General features: G+C 36.1%; 1 protein-coding gene across 1 annotated transcript in view; it reads left to right on the plus strand.

The window, feature by feature from the left end:
* The window catches only part of LOC306843933 (myomegalin-like), a 69,279-nt gene that overhangs the window by 18,336 nt on the left and 36,521 nt on the right, over nucleotides 1–14,422 (plus strand). Inside the window, exons 4-5 of the mRNA XM_079375678.1 lie at nucleotides 10,202–10,315; nucleotides 12,494–12,570. Of these exons, the coding sequence (XP_079231804.1) occupies nucleotides 10,202–10,315; nucleotides 12,494–12,570 (191 nt within the window). The remainder of the gene's footprint in view (nucleotides 1–10,201; nucleotides 10,316–12,493; nucleotides 12,571–14,422) is intronic.

Here is a 14,422-nt window from a genome sequence, read left to right on the forward strand (position 1 = left end):
TCAAACCCTTGTTAAAGCACTCAGAGCTCAGGGGATGATACTGTGCGGTAGAAGCACAGGGCCGTTATGTTTTCTGGCTGGATCTGTAGAAACGGTGGGCCATGACAGGCCTGGGAGGATGGAATAGCGGTGTTTGTAAATACCACTCCAATTATCGGTAATGCGCCAGTAATAGGAACCAGATGAACGTTTATTTAATTTGTCAGGAAGGTAAAATTAAGAAGAGCAAGGCTCAGAGTCATGGAGCCGCACTGAGTCTGTTCGCTTCTCCTGCTCCAGTGTGTTTGTGTTATTCTTGTTGATATTTTAAGGCCATAATCAAACATTTAGCTGGTCAGGAAATGCCGGGGGTTGACTTACCCTGTCTAATTGGATTTTAGACTATTTTTCCACTTCTCCTAAATTAAGCATACAACAGAGGCAGAATCAATCAGATCAAGATTGTTTTATGCTGATAAAGACTTAAAAAAAAAATAATGAACTACTTAAATCTCAGTCCAATTAGACTTGTAGACTGTCTGCCATGTTTTTTATTTTATTTCCTGAAGCTTAAATATTCACAAGAATCATATAAATTTGCACAGCACCATTTCTGGGTATGGAGTACTGACCATAAAATTTTAAATACATAAAAACTTCTTGAAAACATTGTTTTTTAGTGCAAGTGTGAAAGATTCTCTTCGTACCATCATAAAAGTATGCATTGTTGCATTTCACAAGCCAAATTTAAAAAAGCCTTTGACATTTGTGGCAAAAGCAAGAAGCGCTTGGCTGAATGTGTTGACCGCTGATTCTCATAAAAGCTTGAAAGAGGCAAGCCACGAAAGATGGAGATGGTCTGTTGTTCAGTTGAGTACTCAGTGTTTGACAGTAGTGCTCTCAAGCGTCGCTCTGTAATTATATATAACGATATATGGCAAGTATAATTGAAATATGTCAGGCATCATATCCTGTGCATATATTTCTCAATATCTCTCTTGGATTTGCTTATGTACACGTGTACAATGAGAGTGCTGAGCACTCCAGAAGCCTTTCTGCATCAGCGTGTTCTCTATATAAATCCTCTGTGGTCTTAAAGTGCCTTAAAGCAAGGTCTGTGATTGTATATTGCCATTGATTTGTATGGACAGAGTAATACTGGTACATTCACTGGTACAAACACAAACCCATGTTTGTATTTGTATTTGTTTCACAATATTAGACCCTGCTTTCAGATAGACTGGTTGAATTTAATTTATTCTAATCTATTCTAATTTGAATAAATTATACTGAAGAATAGAATAACTATTTAACAAATATATGCATGAACTGTATTCATTTGATTATTTTTGAAAGCCAGGAATTGTACTTCTAAACTAACCCAATGTGTTCTCTTAGTCTCAGTGTTTAAAAGTCAGCTGTAAAAAGCTCAAAACTGACACTGTACCCAGATCAGCTAGAAAAGACACATTTGTTCCAACTGCAGAAATCTATGTTGTCTATATTTCAAAGGCCTGTAATTTCTCTTTTCAGTCAGTGAATCCACACAGACAGATGCTGGAAGACTGCAGTGACCTGTGGAGGTCTGGTTGTTGGCATTTTGTAACATGCTCTGGTTTTAAAGAATGACTGCTCTCTTTGTTTCTGAGCTCCGTTTGATTTGAAACAACTTTCCCAATCATGTTAAGCAGAAATAGACAGAAAACAAAGAGAGTTCGAGGGGAAATTTTTGTTGTACATCACACATGGACAATGGCATCCAATGCAAAAGTCCATGACAATTGGCAGCGGTTTTCGGAGCTGGTTGAACTTGATCCCAACATTTAGTCCTCACCATAAACACGCTGAATTAAAGGCAGATTTAGTCTTTGAAGTGCGATCGAAAAACCAGTGTTTTATTTTGCTTCTTCCAAACAGAATTCAGCTTGTAACATGAAATGCTCGCGCAGAGGAGGTCTCGTTCGCTGTGTTTACGGCTTGCTCTGGGAAAATGCCTCACTGGATAGCTTGTGACACAGTAGTCAATCTCAGTCGCTTTTTGTTGTACTTCATTTAGGAAGGCTGGTATGATCACAGTGACTTGATTTGTTTTATAATGACTTTTATGTGTACATAAACATAAGTGATTATTCTTTCACTAAGTGATTTTTCATTTGATTTGAGATGAGATACTTCTGTTAGATGTAAAAAGCTGATTGCTTGTTTGTTATTCAGCTACAAATGGCAAAATCTTGTCGATATAGCAAAACCATGCAGTGATGAGAACCTCTTAGTAACAGCTTTGAATTAGAAACAATGTGTTTAATTAATTTATTTATTTTAAATTATTTAATGCTTCACAATTGTTCTTGTTTGCTTACATTACGTTATTGTGCGTCAGGACTTTTTTTCAGATTTGACGTCAATGCTAAATGCTGTAAGTTTGTTTATGTATGTATGTATGCATTTATTTATTGCATTTGAATCAATAATGTGGTGCAGTATATTAAAACACTGTTGTTGGTGTTGGTACATTTTTTTATTGATTTTGAAAGGTGTCTCTAATGCTTAAAAGGCTTTTAAAATAACTTGTAGTATTTTTAAAAAGGAATTTATTCTTGTGATGGCAAAGCTGAATTTTCAGCATCATTACTCCCGTCTTCAGTGTCACATGATTCTTCAGAAATCATTTTAATATGCTGATTTGTTGTTTAAGAAACATTTCTTCTTATCACTGCTTGTTGTGCTGCTTAATATGTTTGTGGAAACTTTGATGAATTTGTATATGAATCTTTGATAAAACAGAAAAAAACTGCATTTATTTGAAATAGAAGTCTTTTGTAATATTATAAATGTCTTTACTGTCACTTTTAGTTAATGCATCCTTGCTAAATTAAAGTATGTCTTTTGAACGACAGTGTACTTTTTTTTTTAAAGGAAATGAACTAAAATGACAAAAAAAAAAACTTTATGATACAAATAATTGTAAAAAGTCAATCATAATACACAATAAGCAATATATTAAAAAAAGTGGTCTAAGGTTCAGTGTTTCCTATTCTAAATGGTCCCAATGTATATTTGACCTTCACCAGCTGATTCAGTTGCACCTGCCTGTAAATCTCTGGAATAGGTGAAGCCTGCTATAATTTACTTGCATCCACTTTTTTCTCCATTCCTCTGTTTCCACTAGAGATGTTGATATCACTTCCTCCCCTGGCAGGAACTCAGAACTCACACCTCTGAATGTGTTTTGACGGATGACACAAGAGATGGAAAGAGAGAGCAATAAGTGCGAGTAAGTGCCAGTTTTTAGATATTCTGCCAGTGCAGTAACACCTTGGCACAACTTTCCATCTCTCTGTTTTCCCTATAATTTGCACTCTCTTTCTCTCATATACTTTTTTTTCTCCTAAGAATGGAGAGAATATGACCAATGTGGCATAGAAAACATGTAGTAGGCCTAATTTTAAAGCATGTTATCACATGTAGTTTATGATCGGTTATCATAAGATTAGGAAAGGTCATGAAGTATTGAAGTATGAAGTATGTTTTAAGTTAGCAAAAGGGCGTTGGGGTCTCGGAGACATCAAACATGAGCGTGAGGCTTAAATGTTAAGATGCTCTGAAAGAACCAGAGACTCGCTTCACTCAGGATGATGAAGCGATCCCTGTTTTCTCTGATGGCTTTATGTTGTTGACTGAGGAGCTATATCTTTCTTTAAAACTCAGATTACTGTCTTTCCTCTCATTACTGAAAACAGATGTGGAAATAATGAATCGATTTCAATCAGAAAGTAATATGTGCTGCCATCAAAGAGATTATGTATGATGTATTTCCTGTGAGTCACTTAGCTTTAATTGGAATTTAGCAAAAAGAAGAAAGATGTGAGTAAACAAATTAACAGACAAAGTCGGAGATGAGAATAAGTCATCTTGTGTAGTTTGATCATTTTGCAGCCGTTGTTGTGCTGAAGCCTGAAACGAAGCCCAGGGTCTCAGCGGCAGTATCGGTCTGCTGAGTGGATTGGAGCTCAACTCTGAGAGCCATCCGTCACACTCCATGCCCAGGGACGTCCACATTTCCCTGGGTAAAATATCACAACCCTGCAAGGGCCGGGGATCTCTGGCAGGAGCATCAGATCTTTGGCCAAGAGGCTCTAGTCTGGTATTCAGTGTCAAGCTGAAAAGTAATCTCACTGTTAAAATGTGTGGTTTGGATGCGTAAATGGCAGCAGGATGTGATGTTCTAACTTCATTTCCTCTAGAAGTTACTGCAAAGAAAGCAGCGGGAAACCAACTGAGCTGCGCAGTATCTCAGTATCAGAGTGTTGTCTCTTGAAGGTTTTTATGTTTTTAGGGTCTTTTTGATTTCTTAGACTACATACACTACTGTTTAAAAGTTTCGGAAAGATTTTTTTAAAGAAGTTTATATTTTTAATCTGCAAGGATGCATTAATTGAACAATACTGAGAGTAAAGATGTTACAAAAGATTTTAAATAAATGTTGTTCTTTTGAACTTTCTATTCATTTTATTCTACACTGTTTCTAAATACATATTAACGAAACACAACTGGTTTCACTGTTGATAATAATAAGAAAGTTCTTGTGCACAAAATCAGTATTTTAGAATAATTTTCTGAAGGATCATGTGACATTGAAGACTGAAAATTCATCTTTGTCATCACAGGAATGAATTACACTTTAAAACATTAAAATAACTATTATTTTAAATTGTAATAATATTTCACTATATTGCTATTCTTACTGTTTTGATCACATAAATGCAGCCTTGGTGAGCAGAAGAGTCTTCTTTTGAAAACATTTTAAAAGTCTTACCGACTTTTGAAGGGTGATGTAGCTACCTGAACATTTTCATTCTGCAACATCTGTTGACACCTTTACCTTTGCACTGGGCATCGTTTATCCCATTAGCTCCTTGGGTGTTAGTTCCCAAGGCAACTTTGCCTCATAAATGAGGCCTGGTCCTCCAATAAACTGCTGAAGTCAATATGAGGGACCTCAATTTTTTTCACAAACATTTATTCCCCACTGTAGGGGGGCCGGGGTACTGGTTTGGATACAGAACCTGCTTTCTGTATAGCAGTGTTGGAGTGTGTGTTTTTCAAATGTACGTCCAGCGTATGGCTTTCTTGTTTGTCTGGGAGTGCTTTTACTTGCGTGTTAGACTCAGTGGGCCTGGCATAGACTGTGGAAAAGCTCTCCCCTCGCCTCAGTATGATGCTGGCAAACGGGCTGAGGCTCTGCTGTACACATACCACTAGCACCATCCTGTGCCATTGCATCTGGAAATTATTTACCAATGAGAGAGGAAGAGGGGGAGTTGTGAATGGAAAAAAAAAACAGAGGTTGCATAGGGGGAATTGAAAAAGGGTTTGAAAGAGTTCACCTAAAACTGAAAATTCAGTCCTCATTTATGTCATTTTAAACCCGTATGACCTTCTTTCTAACATGAAAAACAAAATATCCCCCATCAAAGTGATTCGCTTGACTCTTATTCTATATTTCAAGTCTTCTGAAGCCATATGCTACCTTTATGTGAAGAAAAGACTGAAAATTAAATGACTTTCAACTTCCATGGAACACAGATGTTTTGAAGAATATTTTATGTCCAAACAATGCAAAAAAATTGGACCTCACAGAATTTCTTTGTTTATTCAATGTGCATTTTTCAAAATATCATATTTTGTGTTTCTCAGAAGAAAGCAAGTCACACATGATGAGTAAATGATGACAGAATTTAACATTTTGGGTGCACAATCTCCCTAACTCTAATTATTTGGCATATTGAGAAGAAATTTTATTCATAAAACAACAGCATGAATCCAACTCAAAGAGAGGTTCCCATCCACCTCCCTTCCATCCATCTTTTCAGTCTCCATGGCAACAAGAAGGATGTCCCGTGGAATTGGCTCTGGAATCTGGGCCTCTGTAAGCTCAGCTTCACAAAACCCTCTAAGGGCAGAAAACACATGAAAGTGCAGTAACGAACTGTTGCTGCGCTCATCCGTCAGATGTAATGTGACTCAATGTAATCATTACATGAGATGATACAACAGTAGTTGTAGATTCTCAGCTGTGTAGTGCGGAGTGGCCGTGACTGTTGATTTTCTGCTTGATTTATGTCTGTGTTAAATAGAGCGCAGGCTCTGAGCTATCAACCCTCTCAGGCTTAGCCTGTCATGCTGAGTTTCACACAAACACATCAGCCATGTGCTTCGGTCATCATAATTACAAGATTCAAATAAACACAGAAAATAATTGATGTCTTTATTGAACTGTAAAATTGTAGTTAAAATAATTTGTTCTGGATTTAATTTGTATCAGATGAGAGACATTGTAGCTGTTCATTGTGTTTATAGCACATCAGGCTGTTTAATATGTTTTTATAGCATTATCTAAAGGCATTTCCCCATTGAGCCCAAAGACCACATTTGCCGAGGGGTGCTTGCTGTCTCTGATAATAGCTGAAATATTTCACTACATGAAGGGTGTCAGATTTAGTTTGACACATTTTATGCTTTGTTTGAGTGTGTATTTATATATGTATTCATTGAATATTGTCCCAGAGAAAAAGTTTTTTTCTAAGCAGTTGCTCATTAATTGATCGTAGAATTATCAAATGAATTAATATACGAGCTGGTGAATTATATATCAGCTGGTATTTAGAACAATGCCTCATTTTGCCTGTTTTTACATTTAGATTTCATTTGCAACCACCTAACACTCAAAGTAATGTAAAAATCAATCTTTATTTTTCATACTGTACATTATAATGTTGTGATGCCTAAATTAACTTGTCACATTTAAAATGATTGATTTTGGTGTTTTATTTAATTAAACAAAATAGCATAGATTTACGCACTACTGTTCAAATGTGTTTTGGACAAAAGCCTTCTTATGCTGACTAACACTCATTTATTTTAACTTTTTTTTTTTTTTAGGATTCCTTGATCAATAGCAAATTCTAAATTTAAAATAAATAAATAAATAAGTAAATTTGAAAGACATTTTGTAACATTTGTAACTACTTGTCTGATCAATTTAATGCTTCCTTGCTAAATAAAAGTATTACTTTCTAAAAAAAAATGTTACTGATCCTGATCCTGAACTTTTGAATGGTACTGTAATATTGGACATTTGTTAGTTATTGGCCTTTACATTAAAAATAATTATTGGCTTATTTTGGCCTATAGAAATTTTGGAGGAGAAGCATCAGATTTGTAAATTTTTTTCTAAAATAAAATGCAGCACACTTAAGCAAAAGTCTATAATCTATAAAAATCTATAGTCTGTAATCTTACTGCTGTCTAGGAGACTCATATAGTATATAGGCTTATAAAGTGATCTCATTTGTTAATACAAAAACAAAAATGAGAGATTAAATTATTTGTGTTTGTGTCTTTTGGCACCGTGTCATCTTCTTACATTACATTACAATCCTTAATCCATTTGCCATTGCAGTATTCCGCAAAAAAAAAAAACCTGCTAGATACTGATAAGACATGAGAGAAGTGAAGCTACATTTGGGACTCATGAAGCGAGTGTCTAGGCACTAGGCACCATGGCAACGTTAAACCGTCTACAGTAAATGCAAATAAGGGAGACACAGAGCTGTTCATGAATGCATTCCTGCACAGAAACAAGAATGAACCTGGCTTCGTTAGATGCGCTTCATTGCAAACTCCTCATTTCTTTTATAGCTGTTCTGTTGTATTTTTAAGAAATTGTAATCATAGCAAGATGAATTTGATTAATAAGGCTTGGATTTAAATGTACTGTGAGTCTGGGAAATATCACAGGACCTGCTGACTGAGTTTCTATGTTTGTTCTTCATTGTCTTTATGCCTAGTTATTATAATGATTAATGGCTTCTAGTAATGACTAATATATACTTTCATTCCTAATTTCTAACCAGAACTCCATCGCTTGTACAGTTTGTCATCTGGTATTACTTTTATGGAAGACAAACCCTTCATTTGCATTCTTTCGCCATGTGTAATCCTTTAAACGACTGTTTCAAAACCAGTTCCCATTAACTTGCTCATAATATCAAAGCAGTCAATAAGAGTCAGTCAGTCAGTCAGTCAGTCAGCACTGGAGATTGCGTGCATATGAACCTCAGTACAGTACACAGAAGCTCACTGTCTTTGGTCTTCTCATGTCAGACCTCTGCCCCGTCAAACAGTGACACAAAGACAGAGTCCAGACGCCGATGTGTCTCTTTACAAACATGTCAAACCTCCCATTTTCCCCCCACAACGGAAAACCTCAGACCTGCAGAACTCAAGTTCCCTCGCTGACAGACTGAGCAACACGATCATTTATGTAATCCAATCTCACTGCCTCTAACAAAGTCAAATGCAGTTGTCGGTAAGACTGAATCCAGATTTTAAAGAATAGGGTTTGCCTTACATTTAAATGAACTAGAGCAATACATTTATGTGTGAGCCCCTGAGTTTTTAGTGGGGTCCAATTGTCAATCCTAGTCTTTGGAGTTTAGTCTGCTGTGCTTTTGTGCATATGAAATTTCCCTTCGTAATGAAATCAGTCATATTCAGCTTTCTTTATTTAAGCCATCTATTGATTTGTGCTATTTTGTGCAGTAATTTTTCATGTAACAAAAACAATTTTTGTAGCTTGAATTGTGAACCACAGGAACAGAAGGCAGATGCTCCCAACAGAGATGCATATAGCATGTGGGTCTTTATGAAATTTCTTTTTTTTTTTTTTTTGGAGAAATAGTGAATGTGTCTCCACATAAGTGTTCAGCTTGTTAATGTATATGTTGGTTGGGGTTGGAAGAGGTTGTTGTTGGTAGACAGTCCCGTTCCAGAATTCCTCAGTGACAGCTGGTACAGGATACCTCCTGAAAATAACCCTGAAAAGTCCCGAGTCTTACTAAAGCTCGCTTTAAGTTAAGAGCCATACTGCCCTCCTATGGTTAAACACATTAACAAATAAACATAAAGTGCATATTAACATGTAAGTAAAGTAAATGTCTAAGTGGGTCATTTTTGTTTTTCATATATAGGATAAAGTATTAATCTCATAATAAAAAAGATGTAAACTACCGTTCCAAGGTTTGGGGTCTGTAAGAATTTTTTAATGTTTAATTGTGCTCACAAGGGCTGCATTTATTTGATAAAAAAATGCATTCAAAACAGTAATGTTGTGAAATATCATTGTAATTTAAAATAATAATATTTTCTGTTTTAATATATTTAAAAAAAGTAACTTATTTCTGATGGCAAAGCTAAATTTTTAGCAGCCATTACTCTAGTCTTCAATGTAACATGATCCTTCAGAAATCATTTTAATTAGAAATTTCAAAAGAACTGAGTTTATATTAAAATACAGATCTTTTGTAACATTATAAATGGCTTAAATGTCAATTGTGATCAATTTAATGTGTCCTTGTCAAATTAAAGTGGAACTTCTAAAATGAAAAACTGTCAATATATTAAGAAACGTTTCAGATGTTTCTTCATTTTTCTTGCTCTAATCAAAACACTTTACATTCTAGTAATCTATAGAAATATCACTTATCTAAAAAAATGTTTTTAATATCAGCATATTTTTCAAATGAATCTTTGTGGTGTGCTTGGCAGTCAGATATAGTCGACCCAAATGGTTTTGAGTCAAAAGAACAGCATTCATGCATATTCACATTCATACTGAAGCTCACAGCAAAAACGGTTTGAGAGAAACTTGAGGAACAGGTTTAATTTGAGTAAATATTGTCAGATGAAGGATGGCAGTTGTAAATCCAGTTGAATCTAGTTGAATGGAATGAGCAGTCAGTGATTTTTAGCACGTAAGCCTCCTCTTCCCCCTCTGTCTTTTTTATTATCCTGATCAGTTAACACATCAAGTATGCCTGTAATCCTTACAGTTAATACTTCTGGTGGCTGTTGAAGTAAAAAAAGACCCCCCCCCCCCATATCAATCTGACACCCCTCCTTCTGCACACACCATGCATGGGGGTAGACCCCTTTCAGGAGGAGGACCCTCACTGTGTCACTTGCAGTTCATGCAGTTTATGTTGATGTTGTTGTTCTAGTATTAGAAATCCCACTACATCTTAGTTGGCTTGTTTTAGATATCTTTAATTGCATGTAAAGTGAGCGTGTCATTTAGACAGTATGGCACAGGTATGAGGGGTCTGAGAACCCCAACGTGACAAGAACGGTCATGTTTAACGGCTACCGTACTATTTCACAGCACCTCAATGACCTGAAGAAGGAGAACTTCAGCCTCAAGCTTCGCATCTACTTCCTGGAGGAACGTTTCCAGCAGAAATTTGAGGACAGCAGCAGTGAGGATGTCCACCGCAGGGTGAGTATCACTGGGCTACTGTGAATTAAGCTGCTGACATGACTGTTACCTTGAGGGAAAGTTAACCAGTTCATATTGTCAAGAAAATATGAACCAATTATTAGCCACAAATGTCCATCATTAACCAATGTATATCCAGAAAATAGATTTTTAGCACATTCCTTATATTTTAACAAAAGTTAAACAATGATGAAATGTAAACAATACATGAAAGAAGCAACAACTGTAAAAGTTAACAAGCAAAAATATCAAACCATTGTTGTGTCGAACAAATATTAAGATTAATGAATGCATAGAATAAATATATAACATTATATCTGTCAATTTCCCCTGTTTTAGTACAATTTCTTTGTGTTAGGGGTGACAATAAGCATTTGCACAGGTATATTTTAGTACTGCGGCATTTGTTTAGCTGGCTTGGCAAATGCAAAGGCCTAATATAGCCTGCAGACTGCCAGTCATCTATACATTTGCAGTGTGCAACAACTGCAGCCTTGAAATGTGGTTCTGTTTAAATAAACAACATTAATATGGATCAGCAGTCTGCTGCAGCTGTCACAAACTGACTATCAGCACTGGAAAAACTGTATTATGGGTAGAGTGGTAGACTGGATGACTCTGGTTGGGTCTGGTTACTGTGAGGAGGTAAAGGTGACACTGTCAAGCAGCTGTTGTCCATATTCTAATATACCAATATGGAACACACACACAAAAAGAGTGTAGAGTGATATACAGGTCCAAAAGTCTGAGAACAGATTGAAAACTGTGATTTGAATGTAAGGAAAACATTTTGTAATGAAAAAATATGGTAACACTTTATTTTATAGTGTCCTTGTCACACATGTTACATGTACTTACTATTATAATAACAATAAATTATGCATAATTACATGCAAGTAACCCCAAGCCAAACCCTAATCCTAACCATATAGGTACATATAGTTAATTAATATTACTTGGCACTTAAATATATAATTACACTGTAACAAGGACACCTTAAAATAAAGTGTAACCACATATATATATATATATATATATATATATATATATATATATATATATATATATATATATATATGCAAAATAGAAGAATTTCCTTATTCCTGTGGTGGGTATAATATTTATGCATGTAGCATTTATACTGTAATGAAAACCACACTTTTACGGCATACATGATCCAGCAGTCTTCAGAGACTTGATTGAACAATTTGATTAATTTTGATTAATTAGATAAAGGTGCGTTTATGCACGATTGGACTTCAAATAGCTCTGCTTAGGTAACTGATACTCACAACATAAGTTTGTGTGTGCAAACAAAGCCCAAAGATGCAGTATAAATGCCAAAACTAGGCTATTTTTGTGTCTGACCTTTTCAAATGAACCTTATAAAAAAATATTAGTCCCACTGACCCATATAGGCTACACAAATCATTAAGAACGACTGATACATGACAGCTGCTCCTGAGTGCTGTCACTCATCAAACACAGTTTTACTGGCAAATGTACCTGAGGGTTATAATGGGATGTGTATGTATCATTTCAAAAACAAAAAACCAGTACACACACAAAGTACTAGGCACTGATCTCATGCCAGCTACACTGAGTATCTGGTGGTGAGAGTTAAAAAAAGTCTCTGTTGCTGTGGCCTGGTGTATTGTGGGAAGGAAAAAGTAGAGAGATCAGGTTTGATTGCATGTCAGAGAGAGGGAAACAGCAGGTGGTTGGCGTCTCTTGTTCTATTTTAAGGTCTCCCCACACCCATGAGACTCCAGCTGCATCTGCAGACTCAGCAGAGAAGATCCATGAAATATTTAAAGCTTTCTTTTTAATATTTTGAATGTAGCATATTAATTGCATATGAATATTTTCAGAAAAAAGTCTGTTATATTGTAGCATGAATTTATTGTAGCATGAATAAATATTGTAGCATGAATTTATAATGGAGTATTTGTTAGAGTTTATTATAACTGAACAGAAATAAAAACATGAAATGTGGTAGAATAACATGCAAACCTGGACACTTTTCATGCTTTTTGAAAATCCTATTTTTGCAGTACATGCAAAAGCACTACAACAAAACATTTTTCTCCAGATTCTGCATTATAGAGCTAAATTTGCTGCAAGAGGAGAGTAAAATGTGATTGCAATGATTTTTAAAAAAATCCCTTTGTTTTTCAGAACATTGAGCTGAAGGTTGAGGTTGAAAGCTTGAAACAAGAACTTCAGGAAAGACAGGAACAGCTTGACAAAGCCCTGTGAGTATCAAACAAGACAAATCTATTCTTTATATCTTTATATAGTTGCTGTTGACAGATTCTTTATGTCTGTTACAGTTAAGCTACTTTCACAGCAGAAAATGGTTGTCAGTCCTTAGTGCTAAATTCTGTTACACAGTTCAGTTCAGTTATTACACAATTCAGTTATAATTATACTAGTATAAATGAACTGATCCTTAAAGTCTTAAACCTGTATTTTGAGTGCTGCAGTATGAGCAGTATAATTAAAAAATCACATCTCTTAGAAAATACAGTTTTCAGTCAAAAACACCAACCATGTGAAAGTAGACTTTTAATTGTTAAGCTATATAAAGAAAAAAATAAACAATATTTAGATAAATATTTCGTTTTAATGCTATTGACATCGTTATGTCTTCATGCGATTAAGAGTGCAGATTGTGAAGCCAAACGTAATCTGGAAAGGAGTTAAACTATCTAAAACAAGTCTGTGTTCTATGAATCTGTCTGTTCTTTAGTCTGGTGATCCTCTCTCTCACCCAGAACGCTGGTATGCTGCCAACTACTATCAGCATAACTGCTTCTCATATGCATGTGCAACTTATCTTGCTGACCTGCCAAATGTAAAAGGCCAGAGCCCTTAAGTCCATGTAGGACTTATCAGGTTTGGGGGACAGAGCAGAGTGCCATGATGCCCTTTGAAATGTGCACATGGTCCTGTAACACTTTTTGCTGACAGAGAGGATATTTGAGCTCCTTTTTAGATACAAATACACACATACACTACCATTCAAACGTTTTGGGTCAGTAAGATTTTTATTTTTATATCTGTGATGGCAAAGCTGAATTTTCAGCAAACATTAAGTCTTCAGTGTCACATGATCCTTCAGAAATCATTCTAATTTGCTGATTTAGAAACATTTCTAACTATCACTGTTGAAAACAGTTGTGCTGCTTAATATGTGGGAATTTTTGCCTACTATTTTTGTGGAATTTTAAACATTGTAAAGTCATGTCACCTTTGAATTTAATACATTCTTGCTGAATAAAAGTGTCAGTTACCCCAAACCTTTGAATGTTAGTGTGTGCGCCAAGAGCTAATTCATTCTCAGTAAAATACACAATGAGCAACTCAATCCACACAAATGCGAGGTTGAGTTTCGTGCTTGACTTTTTCTTGTACGGTCCGGTGGAAGTGTGTCAGTAATGTTTAAATTTACAGTAGGATCCATTGGCCTTGGGGGGAATCACCTATAAACGAGACCCCCTTCCTTTGTGTTATTCTTCAGGTGACATCATTGTTCTGTGAAAGGGTCGGTTGCTATGTGTCATTTCCATCACACAATCTGTTTAGTTCTGATGATGTGTCTGCCAGTGACCTCAGTCTGAGTCTTGACCATCAAGCAAAAATTCCTCTCGTAATTTCTCCTCATGTTTTCCTCATACCTTCCTCTAAGCCATCGTTCTGAGCCTCAGAACTAACATTTGGTTCTCTGAGGACTAAAAATCAAGCAGAACTGAATGATACTACCTTCCAAGCTAAATGACATGCCTGTAGGCTGTGATTACTAACACTAACTGATGTAGTGGCTGACCGGGACGATCGCTCAGATCGCTCGTTGGAGTAATGGATGTCCTGGCGCGGTGCAGTCAAAAAACCCAGAGGTGCCGTTAGCCGTTTGCTCTGGATCAAACAATTACAGTGGGGGCAGTGCCGCAGCCATCATCACGTTCAAAAACAGCTCCGTTGTAATGTAGCAATGGAGTCTGGAAAAGCCGTTACGAGGTCCTCGAGAGGGTTCTAGAGTGCTGCACTGAGTGAGAGGCTCTCATAAACAGAGCAACACCCTTCACACACACAAAGACCTGCTAA

Source organism: Barbus barbus (assembly GCF_936440315.1).
Source record: "Barbus barbus genome assembly, chromosome: 24".
Taxonomy (NCBI): Eukaryota; Metazoa; Chordata; class Actinopteri; order Cypriniformes; family Cyprinidae; genus Barbus; species Barbus barbus.